Source organism: Halichoerus grypus, chromosome 8 (genome assembly GCF_964656455.1).
Source record: "Halichoerus grypus chromosome 8, mHalGry1.hap1.1, whole genome shotgun sequence".
Lineage (NCBI taxonomy): Eukaryota > Metazoa > Chordata > Mammalia > Carnivora > Phocidae > Halichoerus > Halichoerus grypus.
The window spans coordinates 40,961,004-40,975,222 of NC_135719.1; the positions used below are offsets into that span (position 1 = coordinate 40,961,004).

At 47.5% G+C, this 14,219-nt stretch overlaps 1 protein-coding gene across 5 annotated transcripts in view; it reads right to left on the minus strand.

Moving 5' to 3' along the window:
• The window catches only part of ARID3B (AT-rich interaction domain 3B), an 89,535-nt gene that overhangs the window by 16,463 nt on the left and 58,853 nt on the right, over positions 1–14,219 (minus strand). For all 5 annotated transcript variants that reach the window (XM_078079098.1, XM_078079097.1, XM_036117754.2 and 2 more), the window contains 2 exons: positions 3,795–3,866; positions 3,502–3,574 (listed from right to left, as the gene is read on the minus strand). In XM_078079098.1, the coding sequence (XP_077935224.1) occupies positions 3,502–3,574; positions 3,795–3,866 (145 nt within the window). The remainder of the gene's footprint in view (positions 1–3,501; positions 3,575–3,794; positions 3,867–14,219) is intronic.

A 14,219-nucleotide genomic window follows, 5' to 3' on the forward strand; every position in this document is an offset into this window, starting at 1 on the left:
ACTTGGAAGAAACTTCCAGATTAACTGAACCCTCTCATTTTACATATACGGAAACTGTAGCCCCCAGAAGGAGAAGGATTTGCTCTAGCTCATGGAGATGGGTGAGGGGGCAGATGTGAGCCTGGCTTTGCACTCAGTCTACAGCTCTTTCCCCTGCCTGGGTCTCTTCTCAGGCTCCTTCTAGGGCAGCTTGCTCTGCTGGTGGGGGAGGGGTCAACGGGGTGCAAGTCACCCTGGTCTGGCCCAGAAACCAAGGTGCCTGGAGCTGAAAGGCCCATCTGTTGCAGTCAATTCACTCAAACACGTTAACAAGCGAAGGAGACCCTGCACAAAGCAGCAGTTACGACCTGGCCCCTCTCCCACCGGCCAGCCGTTTTACCACCTGCAGCTGCGCTCACGGGGGCAGCCTGCTGGCTGCTGCCTCCCTCGGAGCCCTGTCCCCATCCTCTGTGGTGCGGCCTGCAGAATCAAAGCTGCCTGCCCCCACTCCCGGCCCAGGGGGGGGTCACCAGGCCTTTGAAACTCAGGCCGTTTTCCGTGGCCCCTGTGAATCCTACGTTTCTCCTTCCCGTTAGCTCTGGAGGAGGATCGCTGGCCTGCTGCCGGCGTCTCTGAGGCTTTTCCTCGGACTCAACTAATGATATGTGGCTCCTGAGTGCCCCAGACACTCCGATTTGGGAGTGATGAATCAGTCACAAATGTCCAGGGGGCCCTCGGTCTCACCATTGTGCGAAGAGCAAAGACAGCAAGCTTCACATGAGTAAAACTGATCTGCTCGCAGCCCTCCTGAGGCGCCCCCGCTAGGTTAGACGATCAGATGCGAGTTTTCCAGGGAGGAGATCACCATGAGTTTAAAGGGAACCACCTCCACCCTACCTCTGTGCCTCGCTCTCCCCTCTCTACCCCCCCCCCCCACTGCTTGCCACAGCAAGCTTCCTGAAGGCCCAGCTCTGGTGACACTCCCCATGTTCTACGTGCATAGACCAGAGTGCTAACTTCTTGGTCGGTGGGGTGCCGGCTGTGCCCGGGTCATGGGGTCACACGCTTCTGCCTCCGCCTGTGTGGGTCCTCCACTCCTGTTACCTCCTATCCGGGGGAGGTGCAGCTATTCTCAGAGGCCTCCCCTGAACCCCAGCCTGGGACAGGGTCCCAGCACCCACTCCTTGAGCACTCAGCCGCGGGAGGGGCGCTTGTGATATTGCTCGGCACAGGCCCCCGCCGCCCTCAGGTCCTGCTACCTGAGTGGAGGTAAGATGATTTCCAGAAAGAATTTCTCTGCAAAGGAAATTTTCGACCTTCTCCCTCTTTCCCATCCTTCTATAGTAGTGGTTCTCAACGGGGGGTGCGGTGGGGGAATGTGCTTTTGTCCCACAGGGGACGTTTACACTGTCTAGAGATATTTTTGGTTATCATGACTGGGGGGGTGCCCCCTACCACAAAGGACTGTCCAGTCCCCTAAGTAAATATGCTGAGGCTGAGAAACCTTGTATTCGGGTAACTAACAAGTAGCAAAATGGACTCTTCTGTTTCTATGGGTGATGCCAGCAAACAGTGAAATACCTCACGTTTTAAGTGCTGAGGACAAAAAAGATTTGTCCAGCCTGAATAACCGTGAACTGACGCGATCAAAGGGAGTCACTTACTCCTGCTCAGAAACTACTCGATGGCAGTCTGGCAGTCCCCAGCCGCCGCGGAGGGGAAGGCTTTGCAGTGCACGTTGCTTTTTGCTGCCGGCTTCCAATTACAGGGTGGCTATCAAAGGGGGGCAGCTCAGCCTCCCCGCGCAGGGCCTGCTGAGTAAGGAAACCCTACAGGACTGCTCATACGGCAAACACCTTTTGAGCACCTCCCTGTCTGGCCCCGTGCTAGACTGGGGACACAAAGAAATGATAAAGTGGCTGTCCTCAAGGAGCTCCTAGTCTAGCGGGGACACAGAGTAGTAAACAAATCATTTCCGAGATTCACTCTTGGCTAGGCTGATCTAACTTCCATTTTCCTTTAAAAAATCCTTCTGGGAAGGGAGACAAACAATAAAGTAGAAAATAAGGCAGCGGAGCCACACTGCTGATTAAAATCTATATTGCTATGGCAGCCCCTCTGAGACGGGATCAGCTCCTGGGTCTGCACCAGCTGGGCTTGTGGAGCGTGTAAATAATTAAAAGGTAATTGGAAGGGAGACCAAAGTATTAAGTGGATTTTTCGCTCTCAGGGCAACCAGGGAGTTTCATTGCTGCCAGTCACATTATCTTTCAGGATTATATTCTTGTTTTTTACTGACACATGCAGCTCCAGATAGCAGTTGGAGGAGTAAACTAATTAGGCTGCTTACACTGCTTTGAGAGGCTTGGAGATGGGAGGACACTGAGACTCAAAACTTTCAATTGTCTTTGTAAGAAAAACCAGCAGTAACGGGCATGCTACTAGGACAGCAATGAGGCTTTAGAAGGTAAAGGAAGAGGAAGGAGGGGGAGAGAGGGAAGGGTGTGTTGGGGAAGGGGGGAAGAGGGAGAGAAAAGAGTTCACAGAGAATAGTACCTGCTGGGAGCTGCCATTATAGCTCAGCCTAAGATGAAGAGGAGGATTTCAGTCCCAGGTCTCAATAAAGGAGCTGACACAGAAACCCGGGGATGCATGATCAGACATAAGCAGAGTCCCAGGCAAGAGCTCTCTCGTGTGGCTTTGTCCTGAAGGTGATGAAGGTGGAGCTATGCAGGTTGCTGAGGACCTTCTCCTAGACAGGCTGGGTTTCTGGCCATGCTTCCTGAGGGCTGACCTGGCTGGTGAACCCATTGCTATGACAGGATATAAAGCCAGGAAGTTGAGTCACTGGGCTCAAGATTCAGTCACGCCAGGGTCCAAAGTGGAGATGGCTGGGGAAGGGGGGGTGGGAGTGAGAAGGAGAGATGGACAGAGAAGTGGGAAGGTGTATTATGAAGCAGATGCCCACGCAACCTACATTTAAACTGCAGGAACGGCCCAACCAAGCCAGTGCGTGCAAAAAATCAAAGAGCCAATGGATAAGAAAAAAGAGTTAGCCTTCCCTTTTCCCAGATCATTTCAGACCCTCTCAGCAAATCCTGAGGGACCTCTATTCTTTTATTGGCCTTTCCAGTCTCTTTAAGACTAGGTACACCAACAGGAAACCCCCCATACTAGTTTAAGTGATGTCTAAGGTTGCTAGAAGGCTAAGGAAAAAGTACATTTGAATTCGAAATACCTCCAGAGACCAGTTAATCAGAAGAGAGCATCACAAATAAGGCAGGACCAAGTCTGGATGGATCATTCCATTCATTTTCTGCCAAGGCCCTCTCTGCCCATTTCGATCTCGTCTGCCAATTACTCTGCTAAGGCCAGAACCAATCGGCAGGAAATGCCTCTTGTTCTCCTGGGCTAAGTAAGATGCTGGCACTCTGCACGGAGGAAGGCTAACAGTGACTTGCGCACAGTAGGCACTCAATTAATATTCACTGAGTTGAAAAACTGCGTAGACTGCACACTCACCCCTCTTCTGCATAAAGACGAAGAGGTCATCCAGGAACTCTTTCCTTTCCGGATCACCGTCCAGTTCATACAGCTGCAATCCCAGTCCCCCCAGAAAAAAAAAAAAACAAAAAAACATACAATGAAAAATTCCATCTAATGCAGAAAGTCTCACACCAGAGATACACAACCATCTCTCCGTTTGACTACAGATGTGACTCACAGGCCACTCCTGTCCTTATTCCTTGGGGATCAGATACAACAACCCACTGGAGAATTGCCCCTTTCGTTATCACAAAGGAAACATTACAGACCTTGGCAAAATCTCGAGAGATCTCTCTTCCCCGGCCTCCATCCGCATCATCACTCCAGGCCAAACCACCATTCTGAAGGGGAACAAAGCACAGAGTTCAGAAGGGAAAAGGACAGAGTGGCAGAGGGCAAGGCAATCATTCAGGGCAAAAACAAAAACCCTCAGCAACTGTACTATCCTGGCTTAGACTATAAAAGACTGCTCAGCTGACCCCCTCTGCCACTCCTACAGGGACATCTTTTGCTTTCAGTTACAGTTCCAAAATAAGAGGGAGTCAGGTGGAAGAATCACATGCATTTGTTGGAAGAGGGTGGGTGTTACTTATCCTTGATAATCCTGGAAGAGAAGGACACAGAGGTCCGACTTTCTGAGAACCTGCTCATCCCTAGCTGATCTTCCAGAAGCCATCACTCTGAGCTGTACCACTTTTCTTCAGGTTCTGTATGGTCTATGCATTTGTATGATTTTTATGGCATGCTTAGATACTATACGGTATGTTATATGGTATGTTATTAAAGACACCTAGCCCAGCTTCCCTCATGAACACTCTAAGTGGAGGATAAAGGGTCACAGGGAGCAGGACACAGGTCCTGGAGTTCTGGTCTCTTGACCAAGCCTCCCCACTAGAAGCTGTAAGTCTAGTGATAGGAGGGTCCCCAGAGCTTGGTATTATTCCCAAGGTACAGAGACTGTGCCACTAGGGTAAAATGCATTTCCATCAGAGAAATAACGAAACCCTAATCCTAATTTAATTGATTAGGTTAAACCAACACCACTCAGCCCAATAGGAGGAAATGGCAAATATGCCTTTGTTTATGTTCTTGGGACCTGCTTCCTGCCTTTATTCAGTTGGGTAACTCTTAACTCCTCGGATTAGGCAACATCTTCTGGGGGAAGCCTTCCTCTCACTTGCGGCTGCGCTAAGTACTCTGGAAGCAATCTCTGTACATTTTGAGTTTGGAATTTAACGTATCTTGGAATTATCTATCATCCTCACCACACTGTAAGCTCCTTGAGAGGAAAGGGTCTCATCCATCTTTGTACCCCCAGCATACAGCACACTGCCTGGCACTTAATAGGCCCCAGTGAATGCTTGATGAACTATAACATTGCTAAAAGGCAATAACTGGCTATTTTAATCAATTAAGCACCTCTTCTAAAAATACACACATCTACCGTACAGAAGAGTCAAAAAGGCCCTCCACTAGTGGGGAATATGAAATGTCACAGCAGAAGTATGCTATTTACTTCTGCCATGCTGGTCAGCGGAGGACCTGGTGGGTGGGACCAGATGTATGGAGGCTGTCACTCTCTCACTTCTCCCCCAGGACTACATGTGCATGTGCAAGCACTGGGGTGTGCAAATGGCTGGGGAGGGGCATCTGGGGATGGGGAGCAGAGGTTTTTGGGAGGACTTTCTTTGGACTGCTGAGGGATCGTGTTGTAAAACCTTGTCAATAATACAAAAGCCTAGTCTAATTCCCTTCTTTCCTATCTCCTCCTCTAATCAAGCTTGCCTGAAAGCAGGAGGTTATTATTCAGTTATATTTTGGGACCATACTTTGCTTCCCCTACTCAAAGAGGGCTCTGAGATGCAGACCCATTTTCTGATAGCAGCAATTTAGTACACAGGGAGGTAAGTATAACCAAGAAGAACTGACACTCTGTCAGCTGAAATGAAACAGGCTACACCAAATTGTTTCCCTGCTTATCTCGTAAAAGATGTGTGTAAGGAAGTGCTCAGTAAATGCTATCTGACTGTGCACTCATCATCTCCCCAGGCAGACGTTAGAGATCTCCCTACAGCTCTTCAGCTCAGGGAGGCCAATAACCAAGCAGGAGGAAAAAAAAAAGAAAAAAAGCTAAGATTCATCCCCACATTGTAATTACAGTCAACAGAAATCTGGTGTCATCTGGTGGCAACTAGCACAATGAATAATCAAGACGAATTATGCCTGTCAGGTCAGCAAAACCAGACAGAGTTACAGTCCCCCTTTCAAAGGATGCAGGAGGTTGCCCTAATGCCCAGTGATTTTGTTTGAGCCAGTAATTCCTGCTGGAAAGTCAATTATCCTGGGAGCCCCTATCGGCTGAAAGACATTTAATGGGGGATCATTGCCGCTTCTGTTATGTCAGCTGTTTACTGCGGCAGCTCAATTCCCAGCCTCTCCAGCTGGAGATCTGAAGCGAATTCTGTTCACAGGAGGATTCTTTCTCTATGGGTCACGAAGAAAGATGAAAACACCATTTTTTTGCTAATTACAGTAACTTCCAGGCACTCAGAATGCTCCCTCAGAAATGATTTAACACTCAGCTGGGTGGGGAGGACGGAATCCACAACCCAGAACCCAGACAGGGCTTCCCACAGCAGGAGAGGACTGTCAAAACCAGCACACCAGTGCAAGCACCGTGTGACTATGTGTGAAAATAAACACCCAGGTGCGAGAGCTCAGCTCAGGAACAGAGGAGAACGCCTTGGGGGTGGGGGTGGGGAGGGGACTGGGGGTTGTCATGACCCCTTGGCTTTCTCCAGCTTTGCTCAAATGGTATCAGAACCCGAGCAGTGGGAGGGTCGGACCTTGCACTAGCTTTGGCCTGCTGTATATGAAACCCTTAAAAATCTGCTTAGTGACGGGCTTTTAGTCTGAAGCACCCCAGCTCAGTGACCGCAGAGGACAGGGAGATTTGCCAGAACAGGATGGAAAGAGGACATCCAACTCTTTGGGCAATCCCACCATTCCACAGATAGGAATTTTAGTGATGATTTAAAGAAAACACAGGGCGAGAGTTTCCCAGGAATGGAGGTGTCTTCTTTTGTCCAAGGCAAGGATGGGCCATTACTTAATCTAAAATATCCCGTTGGGGCTGATGGGGAAATGTCCACTCTCTTTGCATTACTCTTTGTCTCGGGGCTGTTAAACCCTGCTTCACAGGATTTTCTGGCTGAAGTGAGAGTAATTCCTGGACCTGCCCACCCTTCACAGTCCTGCTGGAATGCTGTTTCCCTGCACGAAGCCTCCCGCCTCTGCCCACTGGGCAGAATCAACGCCTTTCTCCTCTGGGCTGTCACCTAGTGTGCTGGCGACTTGTGCCCCCGCCTCTGTCCCCCGTCTGCGCGCGGCCCGTCAGGGTATCTCTCACCCCCAGCACATAGAAAGCATGGACACGTTTACTGAAAGGCAGGGACCTCCAACCCCACAACGCCTCTGTTCTCCCTCCTCCTCTCACAGGGAGGACTACAGGCTTCCACACTATCTTCTTGGCTCTGATCAACTACTGCAAAACACAGCTCCTTTAGGCACTTCGAGGTTATGTGCGGGTTTCCTGGCTTATTCACCTGGCTGTGGGTGTGACTGCTGGAAGCCCAGCGATGATTCTTTCTTGGATGCCAAGTGTGGCCGACTGAGACCATGGTGGGGAGGCCAGTGGGGAGTGGCAGACGTGAGTGTGGGGAACACACGTCCAAAGGGAGCCAGCTCAACAGTGCCGAGGGGTCCCCCAGAAAAGCATTTCGGTTGAAGGGCCGCTGCAGGCAAGTCTACGGCCCAGGGAAACAGGCTCTGTGACATTCAATAGCCCCACGATGCGTGCAGGGAAGTGAGCGGTAGCGCAGCGAGGGCTCACTTACTGCCATTTACAACCTTCCCAGCCTCTCCTACTTGAGAACCCTCTTAACCTCTTTGATCTCACCAGGAGCTCACAGGAAACTGACAGTTTGTCCCCAAATACCCACCCAGGACTACTTTGGCTACTATGTCCACATTCAGCTTCTTTTCCCCAGGGAAGCCACGGTGTTGTGCCTTTAAATCCCTCAAAAAATGGCAGCGAAAGAAGGTTGGGGGAAGGAGAAAGGGGAGCGGCAAGCTGATGTTTGTGCATCTTCTGTGCAGCGAGGGCTGGGCCAGGGGCTTTGCAGGCATTTTCTCACTGAGTTGTGTGATGTAGAGGTGGTTATTTTAGAGATGGGAAAACAGTGGCTCAAAGAGCAAACAGGTTAACTGGCCTGGGGTCTCAGAGCTTCCAAGTGGCAGCGCCAATATATCATGAACCCAGGTCTGGCTCTCTCTGTTACGCCCGTTCTGCCTGGTGGGTAGAAAGAACAGCACAAAGTGTTTTCACTGGGACAACAGGAAAGGAGAGAGGGAGGAGGAGAAGGAAAAAAATCCTCCAGTTACAGAATGCCTACAATGCCAAGTCATGGCCCTCGGGGGTCCTCTCAAAGGGAGATTCTTTAATTCCCTGATTCATTTCATTGGTGACATCTGGGAAGTACAGCCAGCCAGGAAACCAGCCTTCACACATCATCGGCTGGAGACTTATCTAGGGTGCTGGGGGGGTTCTGGAATAAGAATTGCTAACCTTTCACCACTACCTCCAAAACAGAACATCCAGGGTAGGATGGGCCCGTCTTCTCCCGGGGCCAGGGCATCAGGGGAAAGAGAAAGAGAGATAAGCAGGTTATGCCTCTGGGAGGACCAGTGGAATATGGCACCTAGCTAGCACTGTGACTCACACATAAAAGGCCTTCAAAAAACAAGAATCAGTGTAACCTGACTGCTCAAAATTAACACAGTGCTTCCTCAACACCTCAACCCTGGAAGACCAAGGAGACAGAGGGGAAATGTATTCACTCCTAGAAAATCTAAAAGGCTGCCTTACAGAAGAAGAAGGGTGTTTTTTTTTTTTTTCCCCTTTTCCTTTTTTTCTGTAAAGCCCAGAGGGCTGAACTAGAGTTACTGGGCAGAAGTTGCCATGAGGACAATTTCAGGTGGACAGAATAAGGACTTCTCTAACAATCCAAACTGCCCAGGAATGGAGGGGGCCTTCTCAGGAGGTGGGCAGCTTCCTGCCCCTGGATGGCCATCTGTCTGGGACGTCATGCTGTGGAATCCAACATGAGACAGGGCTGGATGAGAGGGCCTCTAGGGGCCCTTTATGTCCTGAGAAGCAAAGACCCTATGACAAATTCATTCAACACTGATTTCCTGAGAAACCACCCCAGGTAGAGCCTTGTGCAAACTGCTGAGAATAGCCCCACCCCCAAAAAAGTGATTCTCCCCACTGGGAGTTTTACCGCATAGCTGGAAAAACAAGCTGGACACACACAACATTTAATACAGCAAGTCAAAGTGCCAAAACACAAAGCGCCCAGGAGGTGGAAGAAAGGTGGAGATAAAGCCGGCCTGGAAGAATGGGCTGAGGGAAGATTTACAGTGTAAATGAGCATGGAGTGGGGGGGTAAACAAGGCGTGTTTTGGCAGGGAGGATGCAAGTCTGAATAGCTGAGGTGGAAACAGGCTGTGAGATGCCTTGAATACCAGGAGGATATTTAAACTCTGAACTGTGAACAGGAGGGAGGCAGTGGATGTTTTCTGAACAGAAAAATAAGTTATTAAATTGGTGTTTTAGATGATTTTAATGACCCACTTTTGTTGGAGAAAATAGAATATAAATATACAAATGTATGTAGATACCTAATTGGATTGAGATTATGGGGGATTTTCACTTTTCAATTTTTCATTATATTCATTCACATACAAACATTTGATCACCTAGGATATACCAGATACTGTGAAGGGTTCTGAGGGAAAAAGAACAAGATCGTTAAGAACCTCTGACCTCGTGGAGCTTAGTGGAGAGAGAGACGATTAAAAAAACAATTGCTTATTTTTTCTAGATTAACTTTGACTCATCTGTCAAGCCCCATCACTTCCTCTCCCGCTTCTCCCTTGCCCCCAGTGAAGAAAATCTGGATTGCAATGAAATGATAGAATAATTCAGTGAACTAACACCTTCACAATATGTAGTCTTTCCAGTAAGGGAGCAGTAGGACTCTTCATTTAACAACAGATACTTTGAATGGCCCTCAGTAATGATTTGCAATGCCGACATACTACTTTTGTAAATGGCACAGAAGACCAGAGAGGGAAAGCCAGCACCGGGGCCGGCTGGCTGGTTGTGCGGGAGCCATGCAGAATCCAGGGTGGGGTGGGGGGCAGTAGGACCAGGGAGAAATGACGGGATCTGTACTAAGGGTAGGAAAGAGAAAGAGGATGACTGTGAATCTTACCAAGAGAATGGAAATGCAGAGACGCTGGGCAGGGAATCAAGCAGGAAGCCTTTGAGCGCTAATGAGAAAATAGACCACTGTCTCTGGTGGATAGGGTGTGTGAGAGAGAGGGAGAGAGAATATCCCATAACCCTGGAAGAAGCCAGGTTATGGCAGCTGGTGGTGGCAAGAGCCAAGCTTCTGGGGAGGAGAAAGGGAGAAATTCAACCAGCGTTTCCTGACCCGAAGGCTACCTTGGGCCTTTCTTTTTACTGGGATTTGGGAAAAAGAGTGGGGGGGGAGGCACAACCAGACCACGCCTCCAAGATCTTAGGAGCCAGCGCTGCATTCCTTAGAGCTGTACCTCCCCAGAGACAGGAGCGCCTGACTTTAAAAGCAATTAAGTATCTAGGCTATTTTAGGATTACTCCTTGACCACCTGGAATATCTTATTAAAGCACAGCTCAGATGTCCAAAGCAATTTTAGTTCCCATTCCTCACTCCTCCCCAAGGCAAGAGTTAACCCTTTCCTTCAGATTGAAAGTGCAGAGGCTAAGCTTCCAACTCTTCACTTGGGCTCCCCATATTCTGAAACCTCTAAGAAACCGTCCTGTCCTTAGAACACTGCCACACATACTGACAACCTCTATAGAGATTCTTGAGTGTTCTCTGAAAACACAGAACAGTAATGTGTTTCCTTTCTGTCTACTCTATAATCTAATAGATTCTGAACCCCAAGGTCAAGGATGTGGGCAAATTCCTGGGGCCTGAATCTCAAAGTAGTAATTAGCAAAGGAACTAGACTTCAAAGGGGCTGATCGCAAACTCATGGATACTATTAACTGCTTTGAAATATAAAATGTAACCAAAGTATTTGGGCTGAATATTGCTGTTGTTACTCCTGTTATTTTTTGAATAAGCAACCCATGGACTACCTTCTCTTGGGCTAGACCTCGGCTCTACTGAGGGTAGGTGCTACCCTTCCTACACCACATAGCTCTACTGCTGGCCAGGCTTTGATGCTGTAATGTTAAAAGTCCAATTCCCAGATCTTGGTAGGAAGAAAAGAAAAACATCTTTGCCCTCCCACCACTTTTAACTGATTCCAGGAGGTAATGAGACATGCACAAGGGGGTAATGGGCAGGATTATAGGAGAATCCTAAGAGGCGACTGAAGCCCCAGGAAGTAAAACAGATATTGTTATAAGCAACACTGTTGGACTACAAAACCTTCCTGATAAGATCAGGATTACTGCTCTTAGCTAAATCGCTCAGGCCTTGGAAGCCCTAGAGTTGTAATTATCAGATGCACGCCTTCCGCTGTCAGGTAACTTTAGCAGGAACCAGAAAGTGCCTCCCCACCTCTCACTAGCAGCAAAGATCAATTCAAACTTGGTGGCTTGGAAAAAGAGCTAAGGGACACTTTTCTGATTAAGCAATAGAAAGGAGGAAGTGTGGGGGGAGGGGAGAGGACAGCAGTCTTATCTTCCCATCTAGGCACACAATCCCTCCAGGCCATAACCAAGAAGACTGCCCAGAAATGGGGTGTTCCTACAAAGGGAGGAAGAAAAACTAAAGTGCAGTGCTGGTGATGTGGATACCCCTCTGCCAAAGAGTGAACCTGCCGGCCCGGCCAAGTCTAAGTCTGAGCCACAGAGCAAAATCCCAGCTCCTTCTCCCGGCAGAATTCCAGTAGGCAGCACCAGCCACCAGCACCGCTCGTCCTGCCCTGCAAGCTACCCGCTCCTGAACTCCCACAATGACCGCTGCCATCCATTTACACCACAGAGCTCAGAGAGCCAGCGGTGGAGAGCTGAGGAGAACACCTCATCTGACCTTCATCTGAAAGAAGGGGAAACTGAGATCTGAAGAGGTTAGGAAACTTGCCAAAGTCAGTGCTTCAGAAACTTTTTTCATGAAACTTCACGAAACTTTTTTTCCCCAAGCTACATTTTTTTTAAAAGAATTATTTATTTTTGAGAGAGAGAGGGGGAGAAAGAGCGAGGGTGTGTGTGTGGGGGGGAGCAGGGAGAGAGGGAAAGGGAGAGAGAATCTCAAGCAGGGTCCCCACTGAGCCCGATGCGGCTTGATCCCAGGACCCCGAGATCATGACCTGAGCTGAACCAAGAGTAGGACGCTTAACCAACTGTGCCACCCAGGTGCTCCACAAGTACATTAAAAAAAAAAAAAAAAAAAGTTTTTTTTTTTTAAAGATTTTATTTATTTATTTGACAGAGATAGGGAGAGTACAAGCAGGGGGGGCGGCAGGCAGAGGGAGAGCGAGAAGCAGGCTCCCCACTGAGGAAGGAGCCCAACGCGGGGCTCGATCCCAGGACCCTGAGATCATGACCTGAGCTGAAGGCGGCTGCTTAACCGACTGAGCCACCCAGGCGCCCCCAAAAAGATTTTATTTTTAACTAATCTCTACACCCAATGTGGGGCTCAACTCACAACCCAGAGATCAAGAGTCACTCCATCGACTGAGCCAGCCTGGTGCCCCCAAGCTACATAATTTAAATGTATAGGAAGAACACATTTTTTAAAAATGCTATGATGAATTATTTTATAAAGTAAAAAAAAAAGAAAATCCTTTCATTTCAAGTTTGGTATTCCACAGAGCGGGTTTCCTCACACAGAAAACAGCTGCACTTTGTGTTTAAAAGTCAGCCCCTTTTACAATTCTGAGAGCTTCTCCTAAGGCTCCCCCCAAACCCCACAACCCCATCACAGGGGTGGCAGGCACCATGGTGTCCGCGTCTGATGCCCACTGCCCTGTGCTGCCTGTCACCTCTCCCAGGCTGCGGTCTCTCATATACAAATAGTGACTTACAGAAGACTGAATCAGAATCCAAAACCTTCCAACAAAGAAAAGCCTGGAATCAGATGGCTTTGCAAGTAAATTCTACCAAACATTTAAAGAAGAATTAACATCCAATCCTTCCCAAACTCTTCTAAAAACTTAAAGAGGAAGGAATACTTCCAAATTCGTTTTATGAGCTCAGCATTACCCTGACAACAAAGCCAGAAAAAGACACTACAAGAAAACTACCTGATGAATACAGATGCAAAATCCTTCATAAAACACTGACAAACCACAATCAACAGCACATTAAAAGGATCATATACCGTGTCCAAATGGGATTCATGCCATGGGATGCAAGGATGATTCAACACACAAGAATCAATCAATGGGATATAGCACATTAACAGAGGGAAGGATAAAAATCACATGATTATCTCAATAGATGCAGAAAAAACATTTGACAAAATTTAACATCCTTTCATGACAAAGATACTCAATAAACTAGGAACAGAAGTAAATTACAAATTACCTCAACATTTTAAAGGCCATGAATGAAAAGCCCACACCTAACACCATACTCAATGGTGAAAAACTAAATGCTTTTCCTCTAAGGTCAGGAACAAGGCAAAGATGCCTACTCTTACCATTTCTATTCAATACAGTACTAGAAGTCCTAGCTGGAGCTATTAGGCAAGAAAAAGAAATAATGGAAAGGTAGAATTAAAATTATCTCTATTTGCAGATGACATAATCATATGTAAAAACTCTAAAGATTCCATACACACAAAAAAACCCATTAGAACTAAGAAGTGAGTTCTGGGAAGTTGCAGGATACAAAATCAACATACAAAAATCAGTTTTGTCTCCATACACTAACAACGAACAATCCCAAAAGGAAATTAAGAAAAACAATCCCATATTTGATAGCATCAAACAAATAAAATACTCAGGGATAAACCTAACCAAGGAGGTGAAAGACTTGTGTACTGAAAACTACAAAATACTGCTGAAAGAAATTAAAGAAGATACAGAAAAATGGAAAGACATCCCATGGTCATGGATGGGAAGACTTAATACTGTTGGAATGTCCATACTACCCAAAGAGAGCTATAGATTCAATCAACCCCCACCAAAATCCCAGTGGCATTTTTTATGTTATTTTATTTTATTTTTTATTTTTTATTTTTTTAAAGATTTTATTTATTTATTTGAGAGAGAGAGCACATGGGGGGGGGAGGGTCAGAGGGAGAAGCAGACTCCCTGCCGAGCAGGGAGCCCGATGTGGGACTCGATCCAGGGACTCCAGGATCATGACCTGAGCCGAAGGCAGTCGCTTAACCAACTGAGCCACCCAGGCGCCCTCCCAGTGGCATTTTTTAAATAGAAATAGAAAAAACAATTCTAGAATTCATATGGAACCACAAAGGACCCTGAATAGCTGAATCAATCTTGAGAAAGAACAAAGCTGAGGCCTCATACTTCCAGATTTCAAAACACATCACAAAACTACAGTTATCAAAACAGTATGATATTGGCATAAAGACAGATTTTATAGACCAAGGGAAAAGAACACA